General features: G+C 39.8%; 2 protein-coding genes across 5 annotated transcripts; one reads left to right on the top strand and one right to left on the bottom strand.

Moving 5' to 3' along the window:
• Nucleotides 1-294: 294 nt before the first annotated feature.
• On the bottom strand, nucleotides 295-4,573 carry LIG4 (DNA ligase 4). 3 transcript variants are annotated; one of them, XM_014891960.2, is made up of 2 exons: nucleotides 4,486-4,573; nucleotides 295-3,905 (listed from the first exon to the last, which is right to left on the bottom strand). In XM_014891960.2, exon 2 carries the CDS (start codon nucleotides 3,889-3,891, stop codon nucleotides 1,153-1,155), a length of 2,739 nt encoding a protein of 912 aa, XP_014747446.2. In that variant the 5' UTR covers nucleotides 3,892-3,905; nucleotides 4,486-4,573; the 3' UTR covers nucleotides 295-1,152. The 3 variants fall into 3 exon arrangements, with proteins under 3 accessions (XP_014747446.2, XP_088016017.1, XP_014747454.2); XM_088159891.1 differs by having other exon boundaries at nucleotides 4,470-4,564; XM_014891968.2 differs by having other exon boundaries at nucleotides 4,510-4,529.
• A 10-nt stretch (nucleotides 4,574-4,583) lies between these two features.
• On the top strand, nucleotides 4,584-11,884 carry ABHD13 (abhydrolase domain containing 13). 2 transcript variants are annotated; one of them, XM_014891981.2, is made up of 3 exons: nucleotides 4,584-4,772; nucleotides 6,460-6,495; nucleotides 10,540-11,884. In XM_014891981.2, the coding sequence occupies exon 3, from the start codon at nucleotides 10,575-10,577 to the stop codon at nucleotides 11,586-11,588; it is 1,014 nt and encodes a 337-aa protein (XP_014747467.1). In that variant the 5' UTR covers nucleotides 4,584-4,772; nucleotides 6,460-6,495; nucleotides 10,540-10,574; the 3' UTR covers nucleotides 11,589-11,884. The 2 variants fall into 2 exon arrangements, with proteins under 2 accessions (XP_014747467.1, XP_088016018.1); XM_088159892.1 differs by lacking the exon at nucleotides 6,460-6,495 and having other exon boundaries at nucleotides 4,654-4,772.
• The last annotated feature ends 2,525 nt before the right edge of the window (nucleotides 11,885-14,409 follow it).

Raw genomic sequence — 14,409 nt, forward strand, 5'->3', positions numbered from 1 at the left:
CAATAGAGTCCTTCAAATTAACCCTTAATATAACATTTCCCAATTCTTTTTACAGGAACTTTTGCATGAATATGAGCACAGAAAGCATTGAAGAAATAGGTCTGCTAAAAACTGACTCAGTGTGGCCCGCCCAACTTCATTTTTGTTTGATGCCAATGTTGACATAACAAGAAACGAGGCCTCAACCTTTCTCCCCTCAAAGTTAATGCATGAATTATCTAACAGTAAAAACAAGAAATTAAGTTTTGTGTTTTTCAAAAGTGACTGCTTACTAAAAATAAATACCAGGCTAAATTTAAAAATAGATTTTATTTAGTAATTGGAAAAATATATATTGAACTGGATATTTGGAAATAAATCCTCCAATAACTTAAGAAGCATTTTTAAAAGATAAACTGATGGTTAATTTTAAAAGCCTGGTCCCGTCACAATTCACAGTTAAACTGTAATGAGCACAGGAAGTTATTACAATTTTTAAGTAATTGATTTGTGTTTCATACATATTTATTAATTCATTATTAATTCATTATCACCTCAATGAAAAGTTTAGATTCTTTTATACAAAGGGTATTTACACAAAGAAGATCGACACAATATCATAAAATCAAAGTGCTTCCGAGGCTGTGTGGTGCTTAATGCTAAAACCAGTGCAAGCAAATTAAAATAGTACAGATGTAGTTTATAAATTACTGAATTCTCTAGTGTATGGAATACATATAAAACAAGTCCACAAAAACATGAATGTGATTTCAAATTGATAGCTAAACAAGAGATAAACAGCAGAATCTCCATAAAATAATATATTATTGTCTTCACTTTGAACAATGGAGGCAAGCATTATTAAAGCTAGAACAAGCTAGCCAGCGTCAAGCACATTTTATTTAAATAAAATTTTAGATCTCTCCTGAGACCAGTTTGTGGATTAAAAGGCTTAAATTATTTATCTTGTGGTGTTTTTTTCCCCTCCAACATAGCTTAGCACCTTCCAGGTTCCGTAACAGTAAAATTAAAAGCCCTCCTCCGATTTCAGCAATTCCGTGTTGTTCTTTAGCCAGAGCCAGCTTTAAACAGACATGAAAACGCACAGAAAATTAGGACAATTTCACAAAATCCGAGTCCAATCATGCCTTTGCTCCAATCTTAAAAACTGCTTTAAACTAAGTACTGATTTTCATTCTTTGCGACTCCTTCCTCCACTGAGTGTGTTACCCACAGTTCAGACACAATTTTGAATTTTTTCCCAAATGTTCTCCTGAGTGCTTTCATCTCTTCTACCCGTGAATAATCTTCTCCTACAACAACATGGGAGACACCCTCTTCAAGGTGAGAAATTACTTTTGCACCATAAAAACGGAGCTCCAAAGCTCTAATTGATAGTGTAGTTCCAGGGATTTTGCTTTCGGGCTCATTAACAACAGCATAACAGTCCACATAAACAGTGCTTCCTCTGAATATACCGAGCTGACAACTGTTCCCCCAATAACGTTCTTCTAGTTCTGCAATCAAGTCCAGAGGCATTACCTTATTGTCTTTCATTCTTGAGAACACTTCCTTGAGCTGTGCATCATCTGTGTTTGCTGTGTAACTGTCTCCATAACAATCATACTCACGAGCAAAATGTTCTTTTGTGTCAGGAGACATGTGTATCATAAAGGCTGGTTGCCAAGGCACCAACATTTTGCTTTGAAAACACTGAAGGAGCCACTCTGCCCTCACCACATCATATTTGTTGGAAGCAATAATGTTTTTCACTCTGACATTCTCAGCTCCTGCAATGACACAATAAGTCTCTGGCCCTGGGTTCTGTACCACACTGCCACCACATTGGGCTATTCTGCTTTCCAGCTCAGACTTTGAGTACTTTCCTGTTCCTGTCATAACACAAAACTCAACATCTTCAAATACATTTGAAACCTTGCTTACACTAGAAAGATCAGGAGCTTTAAACTGTTCAGCTATTCCAATTATCTTCCTCACCTTTGAGACAGTTTTCCTTTTTTTCTCATGTGGCTCATCATTCTCATCTATATGAAGGTGCTTAGATGCCAGCTTTCCTTGTGCTTTGCTTCTGAGGTCTTCTAACATATCTAAAGTCATGCACTCGTGCCATTCTTTGTCTTCCCTTATCTTCTCAATTCGGGGGAATCTCAAAGTACAGTCAGTTTTGTACATATCACTGTCAACAATCTCAGCTGCCTTGATCTGAACTATGACAGAGTTGCAAGGTTCAATGTACATTTCTGGTTTTTCAGTTCCACACAAGATGTTACCAGGAGGATCCTTCCTATTGTAGGGCTTCCAGTGTTTAGACAATTTCAAGCCTAGATCATACAACTCTTTCATAGTATAGCCAGAGCCAACACGACAAATGGAGTGGAAAATGGTCGGCTTTTCATTTGGAGGGGGCGTCTCTGCAACAGCGCATAGAAAATGAGACATCATTCCACCACGAGACCCCTTCCCCCAGTAACCACCAACAATTAAAAGATCCAGTTCATCCATCAGTCCATTGACATATTCTGGTTTGATTTTTAACCAGCCTTCCCCACGTTTGTCAGGCTTGTAAGTGGACGTGGGATCTTTCACCATAATTCCTTCCTCTCTGTTATCTATTGCTTCATTTAAAGCATCAATTACTTCTTTTCTTGTTCTGGCACTTTTCTTATGGACAATATGTATCCTGCCTTTTACCGGGGTAAATACACTACTTAAGATTTCATATCTTTTGCTTAGTACTTCATGCCCCAACTTCTGATCATTAACCATCAATACATCAAATACGCAGAAGCAGATCTGCAGATCAGAGTCCTCCACCATTCTTTTTATGTCAAATTTGTTTCCTTTTTGCATAAAAGTTTGTGCCTCAGGATTGTAAGCCATCATTTCACCATCAAGAATGCAATTTTGTATATTGCTCTTAAATACATTATGAATAAATGGTGTTAATGAACCTTCAAGGGGTGAAGCACCAAACTGCTGAGTATAGTCAAACCCATTTCGGGAAAAATACTTGTACACATCCCCATCTTTGTGCATCTGCATGCGTTCACCATCCAGCTTAGTTTCTATGTAGAATGTCTGGTTACCCATTTGTTTCTCAATTTGCTGGACATCTGCAATAGCAGCAAGCATTGGTTTAAAGGCAGAAAACAACATGATAGAAACATCACTAAGTGAGACAGAGGGATCGTGCAGTTGTCTGCAAACTTTTTCCAAATCGGTAGTAACATTGTGCAATTCAGCAGCATCAGGATGAAAAATGGAAAATATAGTTTGTTGACTAACACCAAGCTTTAAATCCTTTATAATCATTCGGATAAGCCATTTTTGTTCCAGTGCTGTGCTCTGGCTAATTAACTGAAGAAGACTTTTCTTTAACTGACCTTTGTTTTTAGCAACATTATTATTAGATATTGCATCTAAATGTTCATTGACTTGCTCTATTGTCAGTCTGCCTTGTTTTGGGCTCCTAGGTTTTAGCACAAAATATGCAATCATTGCAAAATCTCCAGCATCTCCACGTGAGCCCGTAGGTGTTCTGTAATTTAAAAGCTTTGCAGCATCTTTTCCATCTTTTGGTAAATTAAGCAGTTCAATATAGAGCTTTGCAAGCATAGTTTCTTTAATTCCATATGCCATCCTTTCTCTTTCCAACTGTGGGAGAATAAGTCGCATAGCTGGGTAAAAGGAATCTGTGACATCTTTCTCTTTTTGATGAAGCGCATCATGGAATTTCCTCCAGGAATCCAGAAAATCCTTGAAACACTTGGTTTTCTCTGGACGAGATTTACACTTCTGTATTCGCTCCAGAGTAGAACACAGATCTGCAAAAGGCACGTGGGAGGCCACCGTCTTTTTAGGAGGAGGTTGTGAAGCAGGTGCAGAAGCCATCAGTCTGTTTTTCACTGGGAACAAAATAAAATTACAGATTTGTAAAGAAAAGCCAGCACGTTATTCTGTCTATTAAAAAAACCTATCTCTACTTAGGATTTACGTTGTTTCTCATTTTTCTAACTAAGATCTCGCCACTGTCTTAAAGGTCGCCAGATGGTCGCTTCTCAAGTAAGGGTCAAACTCAGCAGCGAGGCTGCGACATCGGGACACTGTCATCAGCTGGACAAAGGTCTGCGCGGCAGGAGAAGGCACCGCGCTCCCCTCCCGCTGCTGCCCAGGCGGGAGCTTCCAGTGCTCGCAGACCGATTTCCTCCTTCACCTTCCCCGAGAACGCAGCCTGCCCCCGACACCACCCGCTTCAGCCCCTGTCCCCGGCTGCTCCGTGCCCTCCGGGCGGAGGGAGCGGTGTCCAAGGGGGCCGAGAGGGACCGTACCGGCGCACCCCACACCCCAGCACGGCGCTGCCATGGCCAGAGCGCGGGGAGAGGAAGCCGCCCGCGGGCACCTCCCCCCTGGCACGGCACCAGCCAGCCAGGCAGGAAGACGGAGGCACGGCCACCCCAGGGGACACTCACGGGGAGCCGCGGCTACCTGCTGAGCCAGAGCGACACCAACCTCCCACCGCCCCGGAAGAGGAGGGCCAGCCCGGTGACGACACCTCCCGCGCTCCTCCCCCGGGCCGGCGCGGAGAGCGGTGGCGGAGCCCGGGGCGGGGAAAGGCGGGGAACGAAGGGAGAGCGGCCGGGCTGTGCCCTGGAAGCGGAACCGCGGCCGCGGTGACTTCCTGCCTCGGGAGGAAGGAGCGGCGGTTGAAGTTGCGCGTCGGGGTCTGCGCTGGCCCGAGGCCCCGGCGGCGGCCGCCCGGGAGGATGCGGCGGGTGCGTCTGGGGCGCCTCGGGGCCGCCGCCACCGCGGCGCGGCAGGGGAACGGCCCCGGCCCCTGAGGCCGCGCCGGGCCGAGCCGGGGTGGCGGGGGCGGCCGGTGGGGTTCGGGTTCGGTTTGGTGTTCGGGTTCGGTTTGGGGTTCGGGTTCGGTTTGGGGTTCGGTCTGGGGTCGTGGGGGCGGCAGGCGGGACATTGTCCCGGGCGGTATGTGGCTCCTGTGCCCGCGCAGCGAGACGTGGCTGCCGAGGAGCTGCTCCCTTGGCAGCGCCGATAAAAGTTCCTGAGGGTGCCTTCCTGCGAAACCCCGGGAGATCTTAAGGTTTTGGGCAGCAAAGGCTCGCTCCAGTGTTTGGTTTGTCTCCACTGCCAGATGGAGGAATTCCTGCAAACGGGTGCTTGTATAAGGTGGGGCTGATGGTAGCTGTAGTGTTCTTAATGGGCCAAGGGATTGCTCTGAAAAGGCTGAACTGGGTGTTTCTCTCAAGTCAGAAAGGAAGCAATTCAACAAGCGTCGAAATTACTCGAGCCTGTGGTCCCTAGAAAGTTCAGGTTCCAAATTAAATATAACCCAGCCTTGGTTTGTTGTTGTTTGGGTTTTTTGTTTTAACACAGTATCACCGTAAAGCAAGACCTTGAATCGCGATGATACTTTGTACCAGTTGTCAGCGGGCAGGAGAAGTGTCACGCGAGTTCAAGGAAAAACATTCTCAGTTATCAATGTGTACAACTTGATGCAGAGCTGTGTGTGTTGGCTGTTTGCCAGAGCCAGGAAATGTGTGACGCTTAAGTTATTTAAGTTATTTTTGCGGTACTCTTTTCTTTGTTAGGATTAGCTACTTTACTGTTGTTTTTCCTTTTCTTTTTTTTTTTTTTTTTTTTTTTAAACGAGTGTCTTTCTAGTTCTAGAAAGTATTCTTAGTACTAAGAAAGTGTGTTTTTCTGGTCCTTACTAAGCTTGTAGGTTTTCTTCCGGATCAGTTCCCCCTCTGAAACTTAATTTTTTTATATGTGAGGACCTAACATTTCTGCATACAGATGTCTTCTGAATAAATATGAGTAAATGTAATGCTTGTGCAAATCTTGTCTGGATCTGGAGAAGGTAGAGTCTAGGAAAAGGAAGTGGAGACATATGTCATTAGGTGTTTCATAAGAACACAGAAAAATATTTGATTTTGTTTGATTTGAAATCCAAAGGATTGAAGTGAGTATTAAGACAACTTTTTTAAAGCTCATTAGTGAGGAAGCCATTAAACACCTGATTGTGCTTCTTAGCACTAACTTTAAAGCTACTTATGCACTAAAATCTGTTTTAAGGAGAGAATGTAATGTTTGTTTCTATGCACTATGCATATGTGCTATATTATTATTATAATTATATATGTATATTACTTTAATATTACAGTATTGTCATATACTGTGTGTTGTGTATATAGACATTTCATTGTGATTCTTGGACTTCATTATAAGATGTTTTCAAGTTCATCAAATGTTTCAAACAAGCATTCAGCTTGATAAGGGGAGCATGAGATGCACAGTTTCATTAGTGAAGCAGTTCTAACTTCTAGGGGGTTTGACTTTTATCACTTCTTAATCTTCTTTCAAGTTACAAGATAAACAGTAAATTACATGTGTAATTCAAAACAATTTTACTCAAAATTCATAAATGGAATTGTCTTTCAGGCAGAGATGAAGTCTGGGAAATCATCACATCTAAAGGTAAATGTTTTATGATATGATTAGTGTATGAAGATAGTACTGTTTAATATTAAAAATGTAAGCAGATCTACAGAACCTGTGGCAGATACAAGAGTAATTTCAGCTGCCATTCAAAATGAACGAAAAATTGTTCCCTAGTACTTTAAATATACACTTCAATTTTTGTGATATTTTTTCCGTTCATAAAGGTGTTAACCATTTAAAAATAGCATTAGGGCAAAATAAAATGTTGTTAAAACGCCTTGATCATAAAGAGGGTTTTTTTCCTCAAAATTTTTATTGTTGTGAGTGATTTGTATTTTCAGTAGCTACCTAATTTTGGGACTTGTAGCTCCTGTGATAGAACATAGAGGTCTGCAGTAGTTCCTAGGCAGTGGGTTCAGCAGTGGAGATGTATAGATACAGGGGCGTGTGTGTGTATATCAACATGCGTGTATACACAAAGCTGAGACTCACCACTTCCAAATTTCCTTTCTGTCTTGAGAGACAGAACAGTTCCATGGCAGTTTTAAGCCAAAGGTACAATAGCAGTTTGGCTAAGTCTTACTTTCACTAGGTCTTAACCTTGAGTTGGGCCTCATTGCTGTTCCTGTGTGGCAGTTGTTTCCACAGTAAAGCTTTGTATTTCAGCACTGTCTTCTGCTTGGCTTTTAAGCTTACGAGCATCACCAAATGAATACTTGTAGGAAGTGTCAGGATTCCCAAAGGCTAGGCTTTTTAATGCACGTTATCAGAGGGACAAGAGGAAAATTTTTTAAATTACTTTATGCTTATTTACATAGCCTTTTGCTTAGTATGAATAATCAGTGATTATGAAATAGTGTGAATGCTATAAAATGGGATGTGACTCCTTGTTACAGGAAAATCTTGTTTTCAAAGTTACAACAATTACAGTGCTGTAATACAATATTTCTTCCAAAAAAGTTTTTTGGTTTTTTTTTTGGTTTTTTTTTAAGTGAAGCAAGAATGCCCTCCAAGAACTTAAAGGGATGAATGCTTTTTGATATAACTGAGACATCAGACAGTTATGGGGCAAGTCCATGACTGGTGGTTATAGTCTAGGAACAGAAGCAGTCTTGTCTAGAGAGAGGATCAGGTTTGTCCAGGTGGTGGGTTGGTGGGTCTGCTATTTCTCAAGTTGACTACATCAGGTCATCAAAGTCTAAATACACTGTTCTCCCACTCTCATGCCTTTTCCAGATTATTCTGGCCCCCTATTTGTCACAAAATTAGAGATGCAAGAGAAATGTAACACATGCTCTTCATAATTCATGACAGAATATTATGACTTATGTACAGACTTATGTACCATAAGATGTTACATTCTAAACTGCTTGAAAAGTTTATAACTTCCCATCCAGCACACCAGGAGTGGGAAATAAAGACTAAAAAGAGAATGTTGTGTATGTCTGTTGTCTTGCAGTATGTTGAACCATCTCAAATCTCATATGCTTCAAAAAGTGCTGACCTTAGTGCTCACTGAATATTACTGTATTAGCTTACCATTTTTATTTCTGTCCTTCAAGTGGAAATTCTGCTCATATCATCTTCTGCTGTCCAAGATAGTGTTTGGAAGGTCTGTTGCTTTGAGCTCTTTGGAAAGTGTGAGTTGCAGCTTTATTGAGAATGCGATTGTATTGATTTGACTTAGAGTCTCTTCTAGGCCTGTATGCTTGTTTGAGAAACCATCCCTTTCTGCTCTAGTGATCTTTTAATTGGTATTGAAAGGTGGGGAGGAACCTAGGAAAAAATTTTATCTTATTTTCCTAGCTAACAAATCTTGCAACAAGATACGAAGGCCTAGAAATTAATGGAACCAGTGAAGTTTCATACAGCTGGGGAAAAAACTAGTAGTAATGTAATTGTTCAGTATTGCAGAGTAGTCAGCTTTATTTAAATATGTAGTGAGCGTGAAGAATGTGGCTGTGTAGTTTGCTCTGTAGTTAACGACTTATTGTATGTTGAGCTTTAGTTGTAGAATGCACTGGCTTTGCAATTCCAGTTGCAAAGTATTTGTATATACCTATATATACACCTATCTATATATATATACATCAGAATTAGTCACACAGCAGCACTCAGTAGTATAATACTTTGATAATATTAGCCTGAAATAGAAATGGTGCCCTTCTCATGAAACTAAAATGGCTTATAAAATCAGCTGTAGTTATCAGTCTCCAAATAATAATCCTTAGTGTACATGAGATAGCCATTGCAAAACTTTATCACTTGAAGTGAAATTTTTTTGTCTCTTAGTAGTTTTATTTAACAATGGGTCTCTTATTCTTCTAAGTATCTTGTTGAGAAAGTGTTTTTGGAGTTTCTTTCATTTTCTAAGAAAGCAAAATGTTGAATAGTGTAGGTAAGAAGAATAGTTTTACTGTCTTGTTTTCAATGTTCTTATAGTCTTGAAATGTAATGCAGGAAATATTTATTAACTTCTTTAGGAAGTTCTCTTAGAAATTGAAGTATCTATATGTCTTCTAATCATTGTGAGTTCTTTTCAAGGGAAATGGATCACAAGAATTAAATTTTCCTACATACAGTATCTGTGCATACTTGGATATGGATAATCAACATGAACGTAAAAGTAGTAAAAGAGAACAAAGCTGAGAAAACTGCTCTTTTAGACTACTTTATATTTCACCAGTTTTATGTATTTGGAGTAGATGCACTATATAAAAGCTTAATATCTCGTTGGGTTTGGTTGATACATGAATCTTAAGATGTGACATATTTATTTTAATTTCTGATTTAATTCTGATTTTTGCATAAAATAGAGATGGCAGTTTTTCCTGGTCAGATTGGGTGCTTATATCTGTGGAATGCAAAGGCTGTACCTTTTATCACTCAAGCCTACAAAGATGGCTGGTATAAAATGCTTAGATGGATCTCTGCACGTCAGACTCCTTTGGAGTTTGAATTCAGATTATTTCTGTGCTTTATCATTTTAGGAGATTATAACTTTGTGTCTAAAGTGTGCTATTATCTGCTATATAGCTTAGTGTTCTCAAACAAGTGAGTTTGTGTTCTCCCTTCCAGGTAGTGTGATTATTCAATTCAGTGGTGACTGAATGGTTACTATAGTTTTTGTGTAGGTTTGGCAGTTTTTGTCTGTTTCCATATGAACCAGGAGTGAATACTGTGAGATCTTGTATGGATACTGGGAGACATAAATTTTGATTGGAAACAAGGTTTAATCCATTGTCGTTAACATCACTCTCCTCATTTTATGCTGTATGTTTTTGTCATGAGTCTTTTCAGCAGTGCTTTTCTTTGACCAAAGGATAATGTATTTAACTGACTTCAGTTGTCTTGCATGATGATAAAATCTTCCATTCAGCTAAAGACTTAATGAGGATTACTGATCTGATAGTGGAAAATTGTTGTTATAAATCAGAAGCAATCAAAATATAGCAAAAAAAGCTGTCATAAATGTAACTACAATATGGTATCTTAGTATAGTGGAGTCTCTCTTCTGAGCAGTTCAGGTGTTGCTCTGTAAACACAGTTGATGAAGATGCTGAAAGACAGCCACTAACCCATAGCAGTGCTGGGATATGTGTTGAGCCTCCACTGGCTGCAGAGTGACGTGCACAGGCTTACTGCATGCTACTTAGCAACTTAGAAATGAAGGCTGTTTTGGTTTGTGTTCTCTGAATTCTAGAGTTGCATGAGCAGCTTTGACAAACTGGTGATACAGTCCGTGTGGTTGTTCTCTTGCTTAGTAGGAAAGTCTGAGGAAAAGCGCAAGTTACTGTGATATCAGTCAACCAGTCTTCTAGTGCTGTTAATGGGTTGCCTGCAGAAATACTGTACATGGGATTTTGAAGAGTTCTAAAGCCTTTCCTTATGATTCCATTTCTGCTTGTTTTACAGAGTCACATGGTTTCCTAAAGTTCAAAAGGAGTTTTCCACCAAATTTTATGTTAATGCTCCAATACATAGACTTGTCATTATTCTTCTGCAAGTACAAATGCTTAAATTGCTTTTGCCTTTTTCATCTTCCTATATTTATATGTATACATTTGGGTTCTTTTGCAGGATTTACTTGGAGTAAAAGATCACTGACTTCTACAATGGAAAAATCATGGATGCTTTGGACCTTTGTTAAAAGATGGCTACTAGCTTTGGCTTCCTGGTCTTGGAGTCTCTGCCGTATTTGTCTTTTGCCCTTGATAGTGACCTTTCACTTGTACGGAGGCATTATACTCCTTATATTAATATTTGTATCAATAGCGGGTATATTATATAAATTCCAGGATGTTCTGCTTTACTTTCCTGAACAGCCCTCTTCATCACGCCTTTATGTTCCTATGCCTACTGGTATACCACATGAAAACATCTTCATCAAAACCAAAGATGGAGTTCTTCTCAATCTTATTCTGCTGAGATACACAGGGGACAATGCAGCATATTCTCCAACCATCATTTACTTTCATGGGAATGCAGGCAACATTGGCCACAGGTTGCCAAATGCTTTGTTAATGCTGGTAAACCTGAAAGTAAACTTAATTCTGGTCGATTACAGAGGGTATGGCAAAAGCGAAGGAGAAGCAAGTGAAGAAGGCTTGTACTTAGATTCCGAGGCTGTCTTAGACTATGTGATGACTCGGTCTGATCTTGATAAAACAAAAATTTTTCTTTTTGGCCGTTCCTTGGGGGGAGCAGTAGCTATTCATTTAGCTTCTGAAAATTCCCATAGGATTTCTGCCATCGTGGTGGAGAACACCTTTCTTAGCATCCCATACATGGCCAGCACTTTGTTTTCTTTCTTTCCGATGAGATATCTTCCATTATGGTGCTACAAAAATAAATTTCTATCCTACAGAAAAATCTCTCAGTGCAGAATGCCTTCTCTCTTCATCTCTGGGTTGTCTGACCAGTTAATTCCACCTGTTATGATGAAGCAACTTTATGAATTATCCCCAGCTCGGACTAAGAGATTGGCGATATTTCCTGATGGAACTCACAATGACACTTGGCAGTGCCAGGGTTATTTCACTGCACTTGAACAGTTCATCAAAGAAGTAATAAAGAGTCACTCCCCTGAAGAAATGGCGAAAACATCATCTAACGTAACAATAATATAATTGATATTCTTCTTTGGGGGTGGGGTGGGGCAAGTACCTGCACTGTACCTTGATTTGTGATCAGTGGTAAAAGAATGTCTGTTTTTAAATGTATGTCGTGTCTGTACTTGCCTAAAGAGTGAAATTAAACTTGGAAAGGTCTGATATTTTATTAAGGTGTTCCAGATAACTTTTACATTTGCAGCATTGTAAATGAACCATTTTATGTCTTTCTCATACTTTTTTGGTATCTCTGTCCATATATTCTATTTGTTTGATATGTACAACAGATGCTATTAAAAAAACTTGCTACAAAAGTAGTACAGAATGTATTTAGAACATCAGGAGGCTCTTTGGTATTCACTGCTGTATGTGTGAGCTTTTTGGACAGCCATGGTTAGCACAATGATTTGTTGCTTCTCTTAGAGTTTATTTAAAATGTGCCATGCATGAGATTAGTGTTTTCTTTCTTAAAATTTTATATTATGCAAAGTGGGAAGTCTTTAATGTGCTAAATAATATAAAATATCATAAAGGGTAGAGTATACTTGCAGGTATACTATCCTGGGTTATTACTGGTTTCTATGGTTATGCAAACTTACATATGTCAAACTGCAGCTAAAGATGAAAAGATACTTTCCTTATTTTCATTTACTATTTGTATTATAATAGTGCCCAGAATGTTGTATGTGCCTAACATTGTGACTTGAGGATTTTACCCAGGAAATTTCTTTATAGAAAATAGAAGTAACTTTTTCTGAAAGAGATCAGTGCAATCTAAGCTCCTTTCTGCCTCAAGCTCTCCTCACTAATGTACAGGCAAACTATTTGTTAGTACCAGCTTGCTTGTGCATTTGAGGTAGTATTTCTTGAGGCAAAATGGGTGGTCATACAAGGTAAAAGTAGGTTTTTGTGTTCAGACTTTTATGCTGCTGTAGTTAAATATTTGTTCCCTTTATTTATACTTCCTAAAGAAACACATTCAAATAATTACCAGGGATCACATGAGATATAAATGTGTACAGTTGTTACAGTGATTAAAATGAGCAGATAATTTTAGATGGGTCATATCATTGAGGGTAAGAAGACTGTAGGCAATGTTTGACTGGAGCAACAAGCCAAGGCAACGGCACGAGGTTCAGCCGGAGGAAAGACCAGGGTCACAACAACCCCATGCAACACTACAGGCTGGGGAGAGAGTGGCTTGAGAGCTGGTCAGCAGAAAAGAGACTTGGAGATGCTGGTCAGCCCCTGGCTGCATGTAAGCCTGCAGTGTGTCCAAGTGGTCAAGAAGGCCAATGGCATCTTGGCCTGTATTAAAAAGTGTGGCCAGCAGGACCAGGGCAGTGACTGTACCCCTGTACTTGGCACTGATGAGGCCACATCTCAAGTCCTGTCCTCAGTTCTGGGCTCCTCACTACAAGAACAACATTGAGGTGCTGGAGTAAGTCCAGAAAAGGGCAACAAGGCTGGGAAGGGTCTGGAGCACACGTCCTGTGAGGAGCAGCTGACGTAGATAGTGGTGTGTAGTCTGAACAAAAGGTGGCCCAGGGGAGATCTTATTGCTCTAGAACCACTTGAAAGGAGGCTGTAGCAAAGGGGTCAGCCTCTTCTGCCATGTTTCAAGTGCAAGGATGAGAGGAAATGGCCTTGCATCAAAGAAGGTTCAAATTAGATATTATAAAACAAATTTCACTGAAAGAGTGGTTTGCCATTGGGCTAAGTTGCAGGGAGGTAGTGGAATCACCATCTCTGGAATCGTTCATGAGTCATCTGGATGTGACACTTGGGGATATGGTTTAGGCATGATTATGGTTAGGTTGATTGTACTAGATGACCTTGAAGGTCTCTTCCAACATTGATGCTTCTGTGATCAAAGACATATGCTGTTGGCTCAGTCTGTAATGGAGTGTGGGAGCTGTTTAGATCTCTTCTGCAGATTTAATTGCTCATCTGCTGCAGCTGAGTTTGCCTCTTCAAATTTTTTTTTTTTTTTTAATGGAAAGAAAAAACTGGAAGATTTTCCACACACTCTGTAAAGTTGCCCTTTGGATTCAAATTTTTAAGTAAACTTGTCTGTTATGTTGTTCTGACTCAGAAAAGCATCTCAGCACACACTTAAAATCTGTTTCCTGAGGAACATATTTTAAGCTTGTGCTTAAGGTCTCTGGTTGAATAAAACTGCTTTCCTGAACTGGTGCCTTAATGGTTATGCCTCCTGAAAAAAAACATACATCTTTGTGGTTCTATGGATGTAAAAACATAGAGCATACTTTTCAATTAGAGTGAAACCAAAACTATCTTTGCAACCTTAGAGTGGTGGATTTTTTTTTTTGGTCTTCTGGGAGAGGGGTACTTGGGCAAGGTATACTGGAGAAGTTTGACTGGGGACTTGGAGATGAGGCTTTGTTTGTATAGCAGAAAGGGGTTGATAGACGTAGCATTGCCTTTCCCTGATGTATTCTACAGTGAGATGTGAGCTGCTTGCATAGATTGTTTCATCTACTTCACATTGTTTTAGAATAGAGATGGAGAGAGAGAAGGAAAATACTGCTTTTCTAAAATTCAGTTGATAAAGCCAAAAGAGTTGATTAGTTGTTGAAGACAGAATGAAAAGAAAGTAATGGTTTCAGAAGTTGTCATAACATTAAATACTATTGGGGGAGAATACCCCTAGTATTATGTGGTACTTTTATACAAATGAAGTATTCCTATTTGAGCACACAGTTGTTAAGGCAAAGTCAGATGTGTGGTATTAGATTATGGCAATCTGAAACTCTTCAAAGTGGGCTGTATCTAAACATTACTTTCTTATTATCAAGCCATATATCTTTTCACTATA

The sequence above is a fragment of the Sturnus vulgaris genome, chromosome 2 (genome assembly GCF_052056855.1).
Source record: "Sturnus vulgaris isolate bStuVul1 chromosome 2, bStuVul1.hap1, whole genome shotgun sequence".
Taxonomy (NCBI): domain Eukaryota; kingdom Metazoa; phylum Chordata; class Aves; order Passeriformes; family Sturnidae; genus Sturnus; species Sturnus vulgaris.